This window comes from Tachysurus fulvidraco, chromosome 24 (genome assembly GCF_022655615.1).
Source record: "Tachysurus fulvidraco isolate hzauxx_2018 chromosome 24, HZAU_PFXX_2.0, whole genome shotgun sequence".
Taxonomy (NCBI): domain Eukaryota; kingdom Metazoa; phylum Chordata; class Actinopteri; order Siluriformes; family Bagridae; genus Tachysurus; species Tachysurus fulvidraco.
The window spans coordinates 3,778,125-3,795,873 of record NC_062541.1 but is presented as its reverse complement, the minus strand read 5'-3'; the positions used below and the strand labels follow the sequence as shown (position 1 = coordinate 3,795,873).

At 42.1% G+C, this 17,749-nt stretch overlaps 2 protein-coding genes and 1 long non-coding RNA gene across 12 annotated transcripts; all 3 read left to right on the top strand.

Moving 5' to 3' along the window:
* The first annotated feature begins 53 nt into the window (after window positions 1-53).
* Window positions 54-2,324, top strand: cldnk (claudin k). The gene is made up of 2 exons (XM_027162236.2): window positions 54-340; window positions 1,238-2,324. The coding sequence occupies exon 2, from the start codon at window positions 1,375-1,377 to the stop codon at window positions 2,023-2,025; it is 651 nt and encodes a 216-aa protein (XP_027018037.1). The 5' UTR covers window positions 54-340; window positions 1,238-1,374; the 3' UTR covers window positions 2,026-2,324.
* Window positions 2,325-4,014: 1,690 nt separating this feature from the next.
* On the top strand, window positions 4,015-15,198 carry hgs (hepatocyte growth factor-regulated tyrosine kinase substrate). Of its 10 annotated transcripts, none has more exons than XM_047807854.1 (21): window positions 4,015-4,168; window positions 6,665-6,749; window positions 6,840-6,915; window positions 7,008-7,100; window positions 8,417-8,540; window positions 8,628-8,680; window positions 8,779-8,847; window positions 9,061-9,185; window positions 9,321-9,444; window positions 9,722-9,820; window positions 9,919-10,014; window positions 10,143-10,181; window positions 10,303-10,467; window positions 10,559-10,772; window positions 10,854-11,026; window positions 11,194-11,334; window positions 11,487-11,670; window positions 11,814-11,950; window positions 13,398-13,493; window positions 13,608-13,694; window positions 13,982-15,198. In XM_047807854.1, exons 1-21 carry the CDS (start codon window positions 4,132-4,134, stop codon window positions 14,063-14,065), a joined length of 2,301 nt encoding a protein of 766 aa, XP_047663810.1. In that variant the 5' UTR covers window positions 4,015-4,131; the 3' UTR covers window positions 14,066-15,198. The 10 variants fall into 10 exon arrangements, with proteins under 10 accessions (XP_047663810.1, XP_047663809.1, XP_047663805.1 ...); XM_047807853.1 differs by having other exon boundaries at window positions 13,395-13,493; XM_047807849.1 differs by having other exon boundaries at window positions 9,321-9,486; window positions 13,395-13,493.
* Window positions 7,751-8,298, top strand: LOC125140144. The gene is made up of 2 exons (XR_007139386.1): window positions 7,751-8,080; window positions 8,185-8,298. It is a non-coding gene; the product is annotated as an uncharacterized LOC125140144 (long non-coding RNA).
* Window positions 15,199-17,749: the final 2,551 nt, after the last annotated feature.

Below are 17,749 nucleotides of genomic sequence, written 5' to 3'. Positions count from 1 at the left end.
GGGTCCGGGATCGCGAGGGCGACAGAACAGCAGCTCATTGTGTTGGTCCACCAGGCACTGAGGGACACACAGGGACACATGAACACACACACACACACAGTGGAGTGAACGTGCACACACAAGCGCATGCTTCTGCCCACTGTCCCACAGACCTGCACTGGTATCACAGAGGGCAGCCCCTCTCTCGCTCTCTCTCTCGCTTTCTCTCTCTGCTCCATTCTGTTCAGTCTTCAGTGCAGCTCGATTCATACCATACCTCCCCGGACACATCGTACCTCCATCGCCTTCATCTTGAGCATCAGAAGCACCTCAACCTATCAAGAGGAGGAGCCAGATTCAGGTAACACACCTCACTTTTCTTCTAAATGCCAAGCTGAAGTGCAGCTCATTAATGATTAAGTATGATTAAGTCTGTATTTACCTGAGGAGAAGTGCTGCGCCACATGCTTAGCGTTCATACCGTATTTTTATTTCTCCTTTAATAAGAGAAAGTATTGTACATGACTTGAAGAGTGGCTCTTGTGGGAAAAAAAAACCATCTTGAATATTGAGGACACATTGAGGCACAAACAGACGCTACTCTCCTTGTCCCACTCTGAACAAAACCATGAAAGCTCCTTGTGTTCCTCAGACTCCTCATGTATGTCTGAGATAATCCACTCGCCCTACCAGGCGCAGCTCGACACCCACCATCGGCGTGAAAAGGATTCATTCTCTAACACGTCTGCTGGAATCCGGCAGCGGCTCACGGTTTACACCAGACCTCTAAATATTTATGATGGGTCACTTTGATGAAGCGTACGATGTCTTTCCTACTGTGATTTGGAGTATTGTTGATAGATTTTGTGGCTTTGTACTAAACACTAAATGATATTCATTTTCATTTTAAATTTCGTTTAAAAAAAATATAAAGTTTTGTTTTAATAGTCAGAATATAACCATTTTATGAATCTGTACAGATTAACACTTTGATGATTTTTACTTTTTTTCATTATTTTTTTTTTTACATCCGCTCATTTGTTTATTTCAGTCTGATTTAAAATCAGGATGTAGATTTAGATCTCTGACGAGCAAAGCAGATGTGACACGGAGTGAAGAGGAAAACCTTGAGACCTCCATCAAATTGGAGTCTTCTGGTAGCGGGATTATAAATCATTACACAGGAGAAAAGAGAAATGGTGCTATGTGATTAGTGTGATTAAACAAACCAAGTAATCATTTTTTTTTCTTTTTTTAGGTCCCATTTGACCCACATTCAGGACCGAGGGCTCCTGCTAATGTTAAAGAGCGTCTTCAATCTGAGTGAAGCAGGTTTTTTGGTTTTTTTTCGTGGACCCAAATAAAAATCACCCACGGCTCAGACAGAAAGTCAGCATGGCGACGACGGGCATGCAGCTCATGGGATTGATCATGTCCATCATCGGCTGGGTGTGTGGCTTCCTGGTGTGTGTTCTGCCCATGTGGCGAGTCACTGCCTTTATCGGCAACAACATTGTGACGGCGCAGATCACGTGGGAAGGCCTGTGGATGAATTGCATCGTGCAGAGTACTGGCGAGATTCAGTGCAAGGTGTACGACAGTATGCTGGCGCTACCCAGTGACATGCAGGCAGCACGTGGCCTCACTGTGCTCTCCATCCTCTTCTGCATTCTGGCGCTGGCTCTCGGAGTCCTGGGCATCAAGTGCACCAAGTGTGTGGGACAGCCGAGCTTCGAGGCCCGGCTGGCTCGCATCTCTGGTATACTCTTTGCCATCGCGGGGTTCCTCTACCTCGTGCCCGTGTGCTGGACGGCCCACTCCATCATCAAGGATTTCTACAACCCATACGTAGCGGCACCGCACAAGCGTGAACTCGGACCTGCGCTTTACCTGGGTTGGGGAGGCTCGGGTCTGCTGCTCATCGGTGGGTCTCTGCTCTACGCTGGCTCCAGACCACCCGGCATCCCCTCATCGCCCACCTTCAGCAGTGGAGAGAGCAGCCCACGCCGAGCTGGGGGAAGCTCGCAGGTCAAAGGTTACGTTTAAAAAGGGACACCGAATGCAGTCCAGCCCAAACCATTTCCCTCTGCTAGTTTACCCCATTGTCATACATTCCAGTTAATGTTAATGTATTTTTTATTAGTCTCGCTTAGTGTTAATGCCTAACTCTAGGCAATGAAGAGTGTGAAGAAATGTCATTATTTAGTTTTTCATCCTCTTGTGTCATCGTACATAACCCTCCTTCTCTCTCTTTCTCTGACTCTGTCTGTATTTATTCATGTATGGAAAAAATAAAGACATCATCCAAAGCCTCTCATGAAATGTGTTAATGCTGCTATTAACGAAACGACAAAAATCGATTAAATCAATAGTCATCAAACACAAACCTTTATGTGAACAGATTTTTTTTCTATAATACTTTTAAAAGGTTTTCAAATAATATTTTTGGGAGAAAAACAGTGGAGAAGTCATATAGAGCCCACAGAAAGGTCCAGGAGTAGAACATCTGAGAAAATCAAATAAGACTAAAGACAATATGACAGGCCTTTATAAAGATTGCATAGTTTCTGATGATGAAATACATGATCACAGTCATTTTTAAAGACAGTTTGGCCATTCTGTATGTTTTTTATGAATCCAGTCTATGAATTAAGATTTACAGGAGCTGATATTTGTTGGTCAGTATTTTCCAGCTTTTCCTTCTACGGATACAATTCATCCTAATGTTTTAGACATTACTTTTGTATAACAAAACTATTTCATTTAATATTTCTAGTTATTGATCAATTTTTAGTTATTAGCATTGTACACAGTATACTGCGCTATTGTGTGTCTATCTTTCCATAGATAGGTGTCTTTCATGCTGAGAAACACTCTGCATTGTGTGGAAGCGGTATCTGATGAGAACACACTCGCCCGTGCCGTCTCCCTCTGTGACTGTATCTAACTGTAGTGATTAGGGGCTGCTGCTGTACGCCAACAAAACAATGCTATTGTATGGAGCACGACCGGCACAGCAGCAACAATAGCCTGTAGTGTTTTGTGGTCCTGCTAGTGAGTCATGTGTGATCTAATGGTACTGGTGGGGGAATTTAAAACAAATACAGGAAAACATTGGAAATATAAAGGATCCCTGAAGAGACAGACACCAAGCCAAGACTTTAGTGTCAGAAAACTGAAACAGAAGAAGGTGTTCTTGTTCTAGTGATTTGAGCCGTATAGGATAAACTGACTAAGCAATCATCTGCTACAGCTAATTCACAGACATTTTGTTTCTGTTTAAAGGGTTCATTAATTTTTGTCTCCCAATTGGCTTCCCATAATTTGTCGAGCATATGTAGATTCTATAAGTTTTAATTCCGTCAAAACTGTCACTATAGTGGGTTTTGACATGATACTGGTCCTTGTGCAGATACTGTCAGATTCACTGTCAGACACGCCTGCGTCCAATTCAAACTCCACCCCCTGTGTGCAACTCTTGGGTACCTTCAAAACAAGTATGGAGATATGTTTGAGAGCTGAATAGAGATGAGCTTATTTTTGGCTGCCTGGTCTCAGCGGTTAAAGTGAACAGCCATAGCTTGGTTATAGTTGATTAATAAAGCAATAAATACATTCAACATTTTTATTTTCAGAACGATAGTGGGCTTAAAAAGAACCTTGTGGGACACCGTTTTGCATATCCACTGGAAATTATTATTATTATTTTTTATTATTAATTAATTATTAATAATTTATAATAATAATAAGAAGAAGAAGAAGAAGAAGAAGAAGAAGAAGAAGAAGAATTAGTTTAGCATTTCATTCTTTTAAAACTTATATGAGCATTATTTTATAATTAGACAATACAGAGTCTCAGAACATCCCTTTGTTTCAAAAATGGACTGAATTTTTTAATCCTCTGCCAAGCTATAATTAGCATAAGGCTAAACTCTACATGAATAGCAAAAGTTTTTTTTTTTTAATCAAGGGGCTGAATTAAAAGACACTTTTAACACTTTAATTATTTAACTATTAACACTTTGTAGAACCTACTGACGCTACAACCGGAAGTTACGGTCACGTGTTTCATCCACACACGTGACGTATAAGGGTTCGGTTGAAGAGAATATAGAAGCGTCAAGTCATCAAGTGTTCGATAAGAACTTAACCATGGGAAAAGGCGGTGGTACATTTGAACGGCTGTTGGGTATGTTTAATATATTTACTTGTTTATTTAATACGCTCTGACGATAACGTTTGATAAACATTCACGGTTTCCGGGCTGAAAACTGTATTGTTAGTTAGCTAACTAGCGGGGCTGTGGCTGCCAAGTAATCGCGTGCTTATCGATTCCCCACCCGTTTTGCGTTCACGAGGTCCCGCCTTCTATTTTCGGATTGGTCGGTGCGTTACGCTGACACCACGTACAAGAAATCATAGCCGATACAAATATGCAAAGTGCATTTTTCTAGCCAATCAAAATGCTTAAACCTGGGACTTGCCTGAAAACGGTTGGGAAACAAAATGAAGGTTTTCATCGTAGCAACCGATCTATTGTGTATAAACGGAAGCGTTAATTCTGATGACATCCTCGGCGTTAAATTGTTTAGCGATATAAAAGTTAAAATCCGGCCGATAAGTAGCTAAATCTCACGCTCCGTGTGTTTCTTAAGCGATAAAGGATGCCAAGTTAGCCGCATTAGCAAGCTAGTTAGCTAATGTTTACAGTGCTAGCTTTGTGCGTCTTGCTAATGTATATAGCTAGTAATGTTTAATGTCGGGATATAATTAAATATCACACGTCCTTACTTTCGTTTAAACAACCGAGGTAACTAAATGAGCTTATTTACAGTTGAAGCTTTACAAAATTAGCGAACATTTCACCCCAGATTTGTGACACTAGTACAATCAGCTGGCCTTGTTTCGGAGTCGTGTCTGGTTTTTTTTGTGCTTATCAACATGTAAAGGAATACAAACGTGTGTATAAACTATTAACTATTAAAGTAAAGGCTGTTAGTTTGATGAATGATGAATGTAGATGTCATGAGGTTTATAATTTAACCGCAGGTTGTCATTGAACAATTTTTGCGGCTGTTGGTTGTATTTTCGGCTTCGTTTATGAAATAATCTGTGAAATAAACTAATGTGAAGATAAAAATCTCATTAGTAGTGTTTAAAGAAGCATATAGTTTATAGAGGAAAGTGTGTGTGTGTGTGTGTGTGTGTGTGTATAAATATACAGACACATAATATATATGAATCAGAATTAGAATCATTCACCAAGTGTGCACAGACACAAGGAATTTATTGCGATTTATAAGGTGCTCTTTGTACATACTGTACATACATACTGTACATATATACATTACTGTACATACATAGTGTACATACATACATACTGTACATACATACATACTGTACGTACTGTATATACATACATATCTGGCATGAGAACAGTAAACATTAAAATATTAAGGATTTACATAGTACTTGAGAGAGGTTCAGTAATTAGAGATGGAGAATGAATTACAGAACATGGGTAACAATCCCTGTGTTAGCTGTTTAAGCCGGATATGTCATAGGGAAAAACTGTGTGTATGTATACCTGTCTATTATTATGATTATTTTATATATATATATATATATCTTTTGCCTCTAAAACTATTGCCTGTTGGTAAAATAACACAGGTTACTCATGGAATTAACCTTGATGCTGTCGTGCTCTTTTAGGCAAATAATCAACAACAGAGTGATGAAGTGGAGTCACTGTTAACAGCCAAACGAAATTATTTTCTAGTAGGAAGAGTTTTGCGATTTGATTTAAATGATGGTGATTTGTAACAGTTTTGTTAGACTCTGACACAAAAAGGTGTTTTGAGCTCTATACCCGTGTGCCAAGAAAAGAGAGATAATGAAAAATACTCAAAGTACCCGAGTCTGTCTGTGCCTGTCTGTCTGTTTCTCTCTCTGAGCTTTTTGAAATGACCGTGTTATAGGAAAAGGTCACCAAAGCTATTGCTACCATATTATATGTACACCTGACTGATGTCGAACAATCCAAAGATGTTTATTGGTACATACACAAAAAAAATTCTCACATAATAAAAGGGAGCAGTGGGACAGGAGTGTTAAAGGTGAATGAAAGGTCGATTTCAGTAAAAATCTACTGTATGGTGATACCTCAGTGTATCAGTGGCAGGACGATGTGTACTGAGCTGCCAGCTCAACACAGTCCTCCTTCTCCACAAAACATACAAGAGTTTGTCGAGATTATTTTTCTGAAGAATTCAGATAGAATTTGCCCTATTTGGGGAAAAATATGAGAGTCTAATGGCGGTGTATTTGCACTCTGTGAGGAAGTGCAGCTCATCCTGTATTACTGGCTGTGTGCAGTGTGACCACAGTCTCTCCTCTCTGGGCCTCCTGCTCTGCCTGTCTCCACTGCCAGATTGTGATCATTCAGCTGGTACACACACTCTCTCTCTTTCTCTCTCTACCTGGAGAGAATCAAAACGGGTAAAACATCTTGAATATCTGATCGTTTCTGTTTGAACTGAAGCTCTTTTAGATCTTGAATGTGGGTCATTAGGAACAGAGAGTTAGTGGGAAGTGAGAATTGCGGGTGACTATTTAGTCCACACAGTGCACGCATCTTCTTATGACCTGCTAGCGGTGTTCACGTATCATCCATCCTGTTTTACAGACAAAGCTACCAGTCAGCTGTTGCTGGAGACGGACTGGGAATCCATCCTGCAGATCTGCGACCTCATCCGCCAGGGAGACACGCAGTAAGTCCTCATCACGCCGGCTCTGAGTTCACCAGGCTGTAGCGAATATACATGTCAGAGATCTAAAATTACTGTTTTCATCAATCACAGGGCTAAATATGCAATCGCTGCCATCAAGAAGAAGCTCAACGACAAAAATCCACACGTGGCAATCTATGGCCTGGAGGTAAGAGCTGCTTTGTTCGTTATGATCAACAACACGCGATATAGAGTCTTAAAATTTGATGAGGAAGTGACTTCTGTGTGTGTGTTCACCAGGTTCTGGAGTCAGTGGTGAAGAACTGTGGCCAGACGATCCATGATGAAGTGGCGAGTAAGCAGACGATGGAGGAACTCAAGGAGCTGTTTAAGGTAAAGCTTTATTACTCCGCATCAGATATCGAAGAGATTTCATTTAGGTTTCCTTAACATTCTTAACCCAGCATCTCGCATATCATACCGATGCACTATTCTACATCATTACGTAGTATAAGTGGTGTGATTGGTGTGTTCAAGTACCCGGATGATGCACTCGAAAACAACACAACGTGGAACCTTTGACAATTCGTACACTCAACGCTTTGCTTAGCTGGTGGAAAGGGGGCGGGGCTTCCAGCTGCTGTATGAAATCAGTTGAATTCAAGATGACGTTTTGACAACTTGTGGACATAAGATGTCTTAAGTTAGCCCACTTTGTGATTTATTTATTTAGTAGTTTTTATTTTTTTAATTCGCTTTATTCTATTAAAGTATGTTTGAGAAATGCTTCAGAAAACTGAGTCGGTCCGACTAACAAAACAAACATGTAGCCAATGAGCAGAAAGGGGCGTGTCTTGTCAATATGCGGTGGAGAGAGTGTTCGGTGCGCGTGTCTGACATTAACAGAAAGCGATTGAAACATTGACATGGCGGATACCTGCAGTTACCTGCCGTTGAACGTCGTCTTCGCCGTGAAATGGAGGTAAACCTTTCACGGTACAATACACAGTACTACAAAAACACCATAGTATTACTCATTGTGTTCATTTATTGCTAAAAATCTCCCCTCGGCCAGCTGCCCCAGCAGGTTCCACCATAATAGTTGCCTGGGTTACGTATGTATGTGTGGGGGCGGAGCCGTTGTGACATGAGGTTTATTCATGAGATTCTTGCACTGCATACACAACATTGTTCCTCTGTTATGATCATGACCTTCATGATGAGTCATACTAGACTTTACTTCCTGGTTGCGTCATCGTGTCACATGTCCTCTCGCATTTTAAAGCTCTGGGGAGTTTCAGCAAAGTGTCAAAATGAGAAATGAGCTTTGTGGATCGTACAAATCAGACCGCCGATGGCACACGACGTGAAAGGTAACGTCTAAAAAGAGTTGTTTAGTAACCGAAAGCTTTTAGCTTGTTATTGTGTTCGTGCTTCTGTTTACAACGTCCACAAAATGTCTTGGTTTCTGTTAAAGGTCTCAGAGTAATAAATCAAGGTGGATTAGCTGACGTTATCGTGTCGAGGTTGTAGATCGGATTAGATTGTACCACAAGACCAGTTGATTTGTCTCAGCATCTATATAGACCCGGTGTGTTGTCATGCTTCATTCTGCCTCTACGTGAATCCTATGTGATCGAGCTTGTAGAGAAAGTGAACCATGTGTTGCACCGATGTTACTCATCGTTTTTTTTCTCTTCTGTCCTCAGAAACAAACCGAGCCGAACGTCAGGAATAAGATCCTGTACCTGATCCAGGCCTGGGCGCACGCCTTCCGCAACGAGCCCAAGTACAAAGTGGTTCAAGACACTTACCAAATCATGAAGGTGGAAGGTACGAAGCACAATTGGTTTAAATAACAGAGTATTAAAATCTAAAGCAAAGCAGCACATCTGATTGTGTTCTTCTGCGCACCGTCAGGTCATGTTTTCCCGGAGTTTAAAGAGAGCGACGCCATGTTTGCCGCAGAGAGGGTGAGCCGTGCTGCTGGAGAGATCGTGCTATTGAGGGCACTGATTGTGATGTGGGAATTATTAGAATGATGATCATTTTGTGTGTGTGTTTTTTCCAGGCTCCTGATTGGGTGGACGCCGAGGAATGCCACAGGTGCAGAGTTCAATTTGGAGTGATGACCCGAAAGGTAAAAACACACACACACACACCCACACCCACACCGCTTGTAGTGAGTTGTATTAGATGAGTCAGAAACCTGTCTACAGAACCATGTGTAATAAACAGTGCTGGACATTTCTGTGTATGAAAGATTCCTTCACCAAGCGAGTATCCCGATCAGTAATACTGGTGTAATAACGGTGTCGGTGTTTCCTGATGTGTGCCATTTCTTGTCCTTCAGCACCACTGCAGGGCATGTGGACAGATCTTCTGTGGCAAATGCTCCTCCAAATACTCCACTATCCCCAAGTTCGGCATCGAGAAAGAGGTGCGAGTGTGTGAGCCTTGCTTCGAGCAACTTAACAAGTAAGCCAGAGTGGAAATGAGCCAGCAATCCCCCAACACACACACACACACACACACATTTCACATACTTACTGTGTCTCGGTAAAGCCAGATGTACTCATCTGTTTCTGTCTCCTGATCCCTCCTTTTTAGCAGCCACCCCTCGCTCTCTCCTCCTTCCAGGAAAGCCGAAGGGAAGAGCGTCAGCAGCAACAGTAGCAGCGGCCAGACCGAGCTGCCCCCCGAGTACCTGACCAGCCCTCTGGCCCAGCAGTCTCAGGTAGGTCCGGAGCCTACGGAGGCTTGTGATCTGGTTGATCAGGTAAATAAATAAATAACTACATTCATTTGATGCGACTTTTTTTTTTGTACTGCTCAATGGGAACATAGCTATCAAGAGCATAAGCTTGCTGTGCTTATTATTAAATGAACGTTTTCTTCAAACTCCGTTTAATAACAATCACTAGAAAGCCATGTTCCCCTTTTGCACTCGTTCCATCTCCTATGCTGTTTATTTACGGATGTGCCCAGTTTATGTGTCTGCTCTGTCTCCTCAGATGCCTCCCAAGAGAGACGAGGCAGCGCTGCAAGAGGAAGAGGAGCTGCAGCTGGCCATCGCTCTGTCTCAGAGTGAAGCTGAGGAGAAGGAGAGAATGGTGTGACGTGCATTTCTTCTTTCTATCTGAGTTGTCTGTGATCTATCTGTCTTTTTTTTTGTCTTTCTTTTTCCATAACAACTCTTCTGTACATGCAGAGGCAGAAGAGCTCGTACCCCGTGTACCCCAAAGTCGATCCGACTCCGGTGACCTCTTCCGCTCCACCCGTCAGCACTCTTTACACCTCTCCTGTGGTAAGGGCATCTAAAGGGTGTTTTTAGATGTAGTAACTGGGGGGCTGTAGAAATAGTAATCGTTGCTGTGTGTCGTGGGTTGTTCTTGAGAAGCCGTGATCGTAAACCTCGTCTGATTTTCTCTTTAGAACTCCTCTGCTCCTTCAGCTGAAGAAGTTGACCCTGAGGTAAGCATCTCCAAACTGTGTTCCTAACAAGATGGAGCTTATACTACAGCATGTGGCACGATGTCTCCATGCCGTCGGACTACGCCGTGACGATGTATATGTATATATTCATCTTTTCCAGCTGGCTCGTTATCTGAATAGGACTTACTGGGAGAAAAAGCAGGAAGAGGTCCGCAAGAGTCCCACCCCTTCTGCTCCTGCTCCAGTGCCATTGGCTGAACCAATGCCAACCATCAGCCAGCCAGTGGAAAGCCACCCCCCTGTTCAGCCCATCAACATAGTAGAGGTACATTTAAGTGTTAAGTGTGTGTGTGTGCACGGAAAGTTCCGCACCTTTTTTCTCACTCGAAGTAACGTGATGCGACGCGCTTCTTCAGCAGCAATACCAGAACGGAGAATCGGAGGAGAACCACGAGCAGTTCCTCAAAGCTCTGCAGAACTCCGTCACTACCTTCTTGAACCGCGTGAAAAGCAACCACATGCGCGGGCGCAGTATCACCAACGACAGCGCCGTGCTCTCCCTCTTCCAGTCCATCAACAACATGCACCCACAGCTGCTGGAGCTCCTCAACCAGCTTGACGAGAAGAGACGTGCGTCTGCTTTTATTTACCTCCTGTGGAATAATTTATCTGATCGCCCAGAGATGACCTTTTGGTTCTCTTTGTCTGTAGTGTACTACGAGGGGCTGCAGGATAAGCTGGCACAGGTTCGGGATGCACGGGCTGCTCTAAACGCTCTGAGAGACGAACACCGCGAGAAAGTGCGCCATGCCGCCGAGGAGGCCGAAAGACAGCGGCAGATCCAGCTCGCGCAGAAACTAGAGATCATGAGGCAGAAGAAACAAGTGAGTGCTCTAGAAGTCTCAGGAAGCGGTAGAGAATACCTTAATCCAGTAATTAATATTGAAGCTGATTTTCCCTCATGTTCAGTCACGCACACGATTGGACTCTTCTCCCCTTGCTCATGAGTGGGAGGTGATTGTTGATCGGTCACGTTTCTTATCGCTCACAGGAATATCTGGATATGCAGCGACAGCTGGCTATTCAGCGTCTGCAGGAGCAGGAGAAGGAGCGACAGATGCGTCTGGAGCAGCAGAAACACACCATCCAGATGCGTGCTCAGATGCCTGCCTTTTCCCTGCCCTACGCCCAGGTGAGGTGTCGTGATTATAAAATAAGCGACGGAGCTCGGCTCGTTTCGATCATTACGCTCACGTCTCGGCATCGGATGCCACACGTTCGATACTGAATCTGCATATTGCCGTGCGGTCTGGTGAAGTTATGATATGATGTCGTGTGCTACAGATGCAGTCACTGCCGCCTAACGTGGCAGGAGGTGTGGTGTATCAACCTGCTGGCCCCCCCAGTTACCCCGGCACCTTCAGCCCGGCTGGATCAGTGGAGGGCTCTCCCATGCACGGGGTCTACATGAACCAGCCCGGGCAGCCCGGGGGCGGTCCCTACCAGGCCATGCCAGTGTCAGCTACAGGTGAGTGCCACATGGATAAATCTGACATTGTGGTTGTGGTGGTGTTGAGCTCCATCTTTATAAGTTTATTACTTTAAGTTCCTTATTGCTGGATTTATAATTTAAAAAAAAAAACACAATAATGGAGATTGTGTGTTTTTCAGATCCCAACATGGTGAACGCGTACATGTATCAGACAGCAGGTACCGGCGGGCAACCTGCTGGCCCTGGTCAGGCTCCGCCTCCTAATACCAGTCCTCCATACACTAACTACCAACCCACACCGACACAGGGCTACCAGGTAAGAGCGCCCTCATACTCGTGTGTTACCGAAGTCTTACTACAGGCTAGACTCACACACTCTGTTAGAAATGTTAAGTAGTATAGAATTGTTTTGGTGTCTGAGGTGGCATTTAGACCGATCTCACACTTCTCTTTTTTCTTTTTGCCTGTTTTTTAGGCAGGTTAGGGTTTTTTTTTTGTTTGTTTTTTGCATACTTTTGCTTGCTTTATTTTTTAGCTTGAATACTATACAAGAATCTAGTCACGTTGTTTGCTTAATGATGTTCTTTCAAGGTTTGGGTGTCAGGAACGTTATTGGTCGGGGGGGGGGACTAATTTAATATAACCTAAAGCTACGTACTTGTTGACTTTTTTGTTTAATTATGATCTTTTTAATTGTGACTATAAAATGAGTTTAATATACACACACTGTTCAGTCTTTATTAATGGACCCCTGGTGGGGCTTTAAGAAGGTGAGAACATAACATTTTCACACCTGGTGAGGACTAAAACAACTGAGATTCTAAGTAAGGAGGATTCAGTCTACATCCAGATGAAGTCTCCACTTATGGATTCCTAATCGACCCTGTAGGGGATCTGCAGCGAGTGACCCAGACGTGCCCTGTGGTTTGGGTAGCAGCTTGTCTTTGCTATTAAAATGAGTCAAATAACTGATCTTTTGGGATTTGTGCTCTGGAGTTTACTTATAGGTGTGAAAGTGCTCTTTTACACCTTTTTCACCGAGGCAGTTTGAGTGCAGGTTCGGAGCCTAATTTAGAACCAGTTCCTTCTGTTTCGACCGCCAAAGCACCAGCTCCGAACCAGGAAAAGTGGTTCTTTAGTAGCACCAAAACGTTGCTGGTCTAGTCTTAGGAACCGCTTGCGTCAGGAGCTGGGGGCGGGGCTACTGTTAGCGCATTTGATAATGTACCTTACGTATACTAAAGTTTAATACACTTTTACTTTACCGCAATATGATACATTATCAGCACACATGATAGTAGGTAGCTACATGCTAAGGCTAACGTCTTTTCTGTGTTAATGATAAAATAACGTTATGTACTTTATCGATTACAACCTCCATTTATACAGATTACACGGAGCCGCACGTACACGTCTTATTCGCCGCGTTTGGATGCCGATGTAAGTTCACAAAGCCATGAACATTAACAGTAAAGCGACATCCGCCATTGTTGTTGTGTTTGTGTTTGTCGCTGCTGCGCTAACGTCGCTGTGTAACGTGACACGTATACAGTGACGTCACACTCGGCTCTGTGATGCTCTCTAACCGATGGAAACCGGTTCTTAGAAGGTTCGCCAGTGGAACCAACTTTGAACCAGCACCAGCGCTCGGTTCTTTTTGGTGGAAAAGGGGCATTTGTGTCAAGAAAACCAATCTGCATTATGACCGTCTTCAGTCTCTGTTTTGAAATGTTAGTTTTAAACCACTGTTTTGTTCACAGCAGAACGTGCCGTCTCAAGCCCAGAGTTTGCCCCCGATGTCGCAGGCTGCCCCGACCAACGGCATGGCCTACATGGGCTACCAGCCGTACAGCATGCAGGTCAGGATCCTCACACCGACAATATAACATTTTCCTTCAGATCTCTAGCACGACTTCATGCTGATGAGCGAATGAATTCCAGCGTTAACCTCGTCTCACTCTTGTTCCGTGTAGAACATGATCTCCGCACTTCCTGGACAGGACCCCAACATGCCTGCTCAGCAGCAGTACATACCTGGCCAACAACCCATGTACCAACAGGTGAGGTCATCATATACGTGTGCTACCTGTAACGATAAAGATCCTCTCAATATCGTGGAGTTCCGATTGAGCTGTTAGTACACAGTAACGTGCATTAATGTTATCTGACCACTGTTACTAAGACCTACTGTTAAAGAAAACGGCTGACCAATCAGAACAGAGGATTCCACACCAGTAGATGGAAATGAATCATTTTAGGTTTCTTTTCAGGTTGGGCATTTTTTTTAACTATTTCTATTTTACCACTGAAAGCCGTTCATTTACCTTTGGCGTATGTGTGTACGCAGATGGCGCCCCCTGGTGGTCCTCAGCAGCAGCCCCAGCAGCCCTCTGCAGGCAGTGCAGAGGCTCAGCTCATCTCCTTTGACTAAACCTCCATACTCTTGCCTGATCCTCTACACTACAGTCAGCCCTCTGCTCTTTTCTCTCCTGTGTTCCTGCCCCAACCACCACACGCGCGCACACACACACACACACACACACATACAGTGAGTCAGTCCACTTGCAATTTTTCTGTGACCATCTATTAATGAAAATACAAATCTCTCTCTCTCACTGCTTTATTGAGAGAGGAGGCTAGAAACGGTTCTGCGAAACCTCTCAAAATGTCTGTAGTGTTTCCTTACGAAACTCCTCTTAGCTGGTCATTTGTGTCCTTGAATATCGACAGAACATGTATCAAAGAAACCGCGAATAAGACGTGACCATCTCATATTTTTATAAAGTCGATCTGCATGCGTCCGGTCGTCCGTCCGTGATGATGTTTTTCCATTTTATTCAAGAAGCTTTACAAAGCAGGATCAAATCCAAGAACTGCAGCTTATCTTAGATCGGATTTCTCACTCCGTCATCGATACGATGTCTGAGCGCCGCCTCTCACTCTGACACACATCCCAACATTCCAGAGCAGTGCTCACAACCAGAATCCCATCATCAGAATCAAAGTTTTAAAAGATTTTTATTTTTTTTTTCCCCTTCTGCATTTAGAATCATCACTGAATCCTAGCTAATAACCGTCGCAGTCTCCGCTTTCGTATATTATATTATATCGATGGGACGGTGCTGTATAGGGTTGTGTTTTTTTTTTTTCTTTCTTTCTTTACTTCTTTTTTCTTTTGCATTTCGTGCCGATTTGTACAAAATCAACCCGTGTGTGTGTGTTTTAAAAAATAAAAAAATAAATAAAGTTTTACTAGATTTAACATCTTGAGTCTAGGACACGACGATGAGTTGACGATGAAAGAAAATGTGAACGCCAGGACGTCCCGGGAAATTAAGGAAATCCTGCGCTTTCTCATCGGGTTCTACAGATCATCGCAATTGATATGAAGGATCTATCGAAGTCGCTTGTACCGCATGTCGTTACGTCCTTCGAGCAGTGAGCAGTTCTGTAACCCTTTAAATGACGTCCGTGGAAAGCTTCGTTCCATCCTACCGATCTGTATGACTCCAGGAAAGAGTTTAAAGATTATATTTAATAAATATCTCATTCTTTTATCGTGCACATTTTGGCATCTGTGCATCTTTTCTTGTGTCTGAAATAACAAGAGAAACAAATTTATATAAAAGGTTTAATACAATTTTAAAAATGACACATGTACTGTAATTTAGGGAGCTTTATTTTTGTTTTGTTACTTTTTTTATTTATTATTTAGCACTTTAAACGTTTTGGTAAACTTTAATTTAGAGAAAGAAGGTAGGTTAACGTTTAATTTTGACCCAAACTGGCATTCAGTCATTACACCTTACTTTAGGGCAAACAGTTGTACGGTTTTTAAAAAGAAAGAATTTCAGTGCTCAGGTTGCAGAGTTATGGACAAAGTCTGATGCCGTTCTTCTGACATCAATTTTTACATATTAAATAAAATGTTATATTTCTTTTGTGCATTTTGGCACAATTGAATGTTAACTTTTAGAAGGAAGGACAAAAAGACGTTTTTGGTACAGGGCTGATCAACAAGAACGGGACGAGACACAATATGAAATATAGTGAAATGCCTTTTATAGAAAAAAGCCAATTGCACTAACACAGGGATTAAAAATGGTAAGGAATCAAAATAAGAGACAAAGACATAAATATCAAAAGTAGAGGAAGTAACTTGAATATAGTACAGTGATATGTGTGAATGCAAACATGTCATATTATTAAAAATGTTAAAATATTGTTTGTGTTTGTGAATGTGAGTGTTACTCAGTACAGTACATTAAGACTAAAGTCGGTGTTTAAAAGGGTGACATGATCACTATGTTTGGCCATTTCCAAGAACCGTACATCCTGAAGCGTTTTATTCCTCTGTTACCACAGTAACTTTCCATTTAATCCCTAACAACAGAACAGATATATAATTTTTTATCCTATGATTGTTATATTGAACTGTTTAGATTTGTTCCTGTTCTCTCTTACGTCATAGCATCTACACAAGTTCACTCCTTCACCGGCCTATTTTTTTCTCTCGCCCTCATGATGTCAATATGAGCAGCTTGTCATCTTTGCATTGAGCGTAAACGTATCATTCCGGAAGACCAACCCTGACGCCCGAAGATGATAAATCAGTGTAAACGTCCAGTGTGGGTGGCGACATGGAGATGATGGTCATTTTTTTCCCTGCAAAATTGAGGACGTCACTGCAGACTGATGATCTAGCAGAAGATTAAGAAGCTTCTGGAGCTCCTCCACGTTTGAAGACTGCTCAGAAGACTGTTATGTGTACATTATTTATTAATTTTTAAACCGTGGAAGTCTTAATTAATCAATGCCCAATCATTTCTGAGGTTATTTCAAAATTTACATATATTTTTTGTTTTGTTTTTGAACTTTAAGCAAATTAATTTATGCAGATGAGACTTCGTTTAATTACAATCTCAGTAATAATCTAAGAAGCTAGAAATGTATTTATAGTGAATATTCAATTCAGTTCAAGTTTATTTGTATAGTGCTTTTTACAATCGACATTGTCTCAAAGCAGCTTTATAGAACATAAACATAGAACAGAAGGTTATTATAAAGAATAATATATTCATATTATACAAGAATTCAAGATTAATATTAGATATATTTAAATGTGTTTGTATTTAACCCCAATGAGCAAGTCTGAGGTGACTCGGGTGACTGTGGGGAGGAAGAACTCCCTTGGATGGAAAAGGAAGAAACCTTGAGAGGAACCAGACTCAAAGGGGAACCTCTTCCTCATATGGGTGTCACTGGAGGGTGTGATTATAAATATACAGTCTGATAAATGTACTGATGAGATTATTGTCCTCAAAGACCACATGGAGTTCAGTATAGCAGAGTCTAACTGGAGCTGGTAGATCTCTAGATGCCTCAGGATCCTCACAGAGTCGCCCTCGTCTCAGTGAAGGTCCAAAATCTTCGTCGCACAGAAGACAATCAGAGCTGGTACCATTTCTGGATGCTTTGGGATGGGTAGAAAGAGAGACGCAGTGGACAGGGAGGGACATAGCTGCTGTATTGTTGGGATACATTTTCTTTATTGTTAAGACAAGCGTAAAACATGTGAACAAAAATTCCAACACATGAATATTCATTTTCTGAATGAATTTAATGTAATACGTCGATGAATCTGAGAATAAAAAAAGAATGAAAGTAAAACATTTCATGGATTATCTGGAAACTCTGGTGTTTGTTGTGAGCAAAGGGATTTTTTACTGGACAGTGTGTAGGTCATATAAAGGACGTTGTGTTTATCATTTAATTTCTACAGTTTAAGAGAAGAAATTAATACAAATATGAATGAAATATGAGATGAAAATGAAAATCTTTTTGTCTGTAACTGTAAGGTGTGCCTAATAAAGTGGCCACCACTTAGCATTAGGATCAGTGCACCACATACATAACACTGACTGAATCTGTACTCGTGCCTTTTAAATAAAGTTGTCGAAGAACTTTGACGAAGAATGTTCGCCGGTTGCCAAATTAAAAGTAATCCCTCTTACAAATGTTCACGTCAAATCTAGACACATTGTCTAACCACAGGTTTATGGAAGGAGTCTCGTGTCAGCGTTTTTATAAGGCAAAGTGTTCAGGATAGAGGACT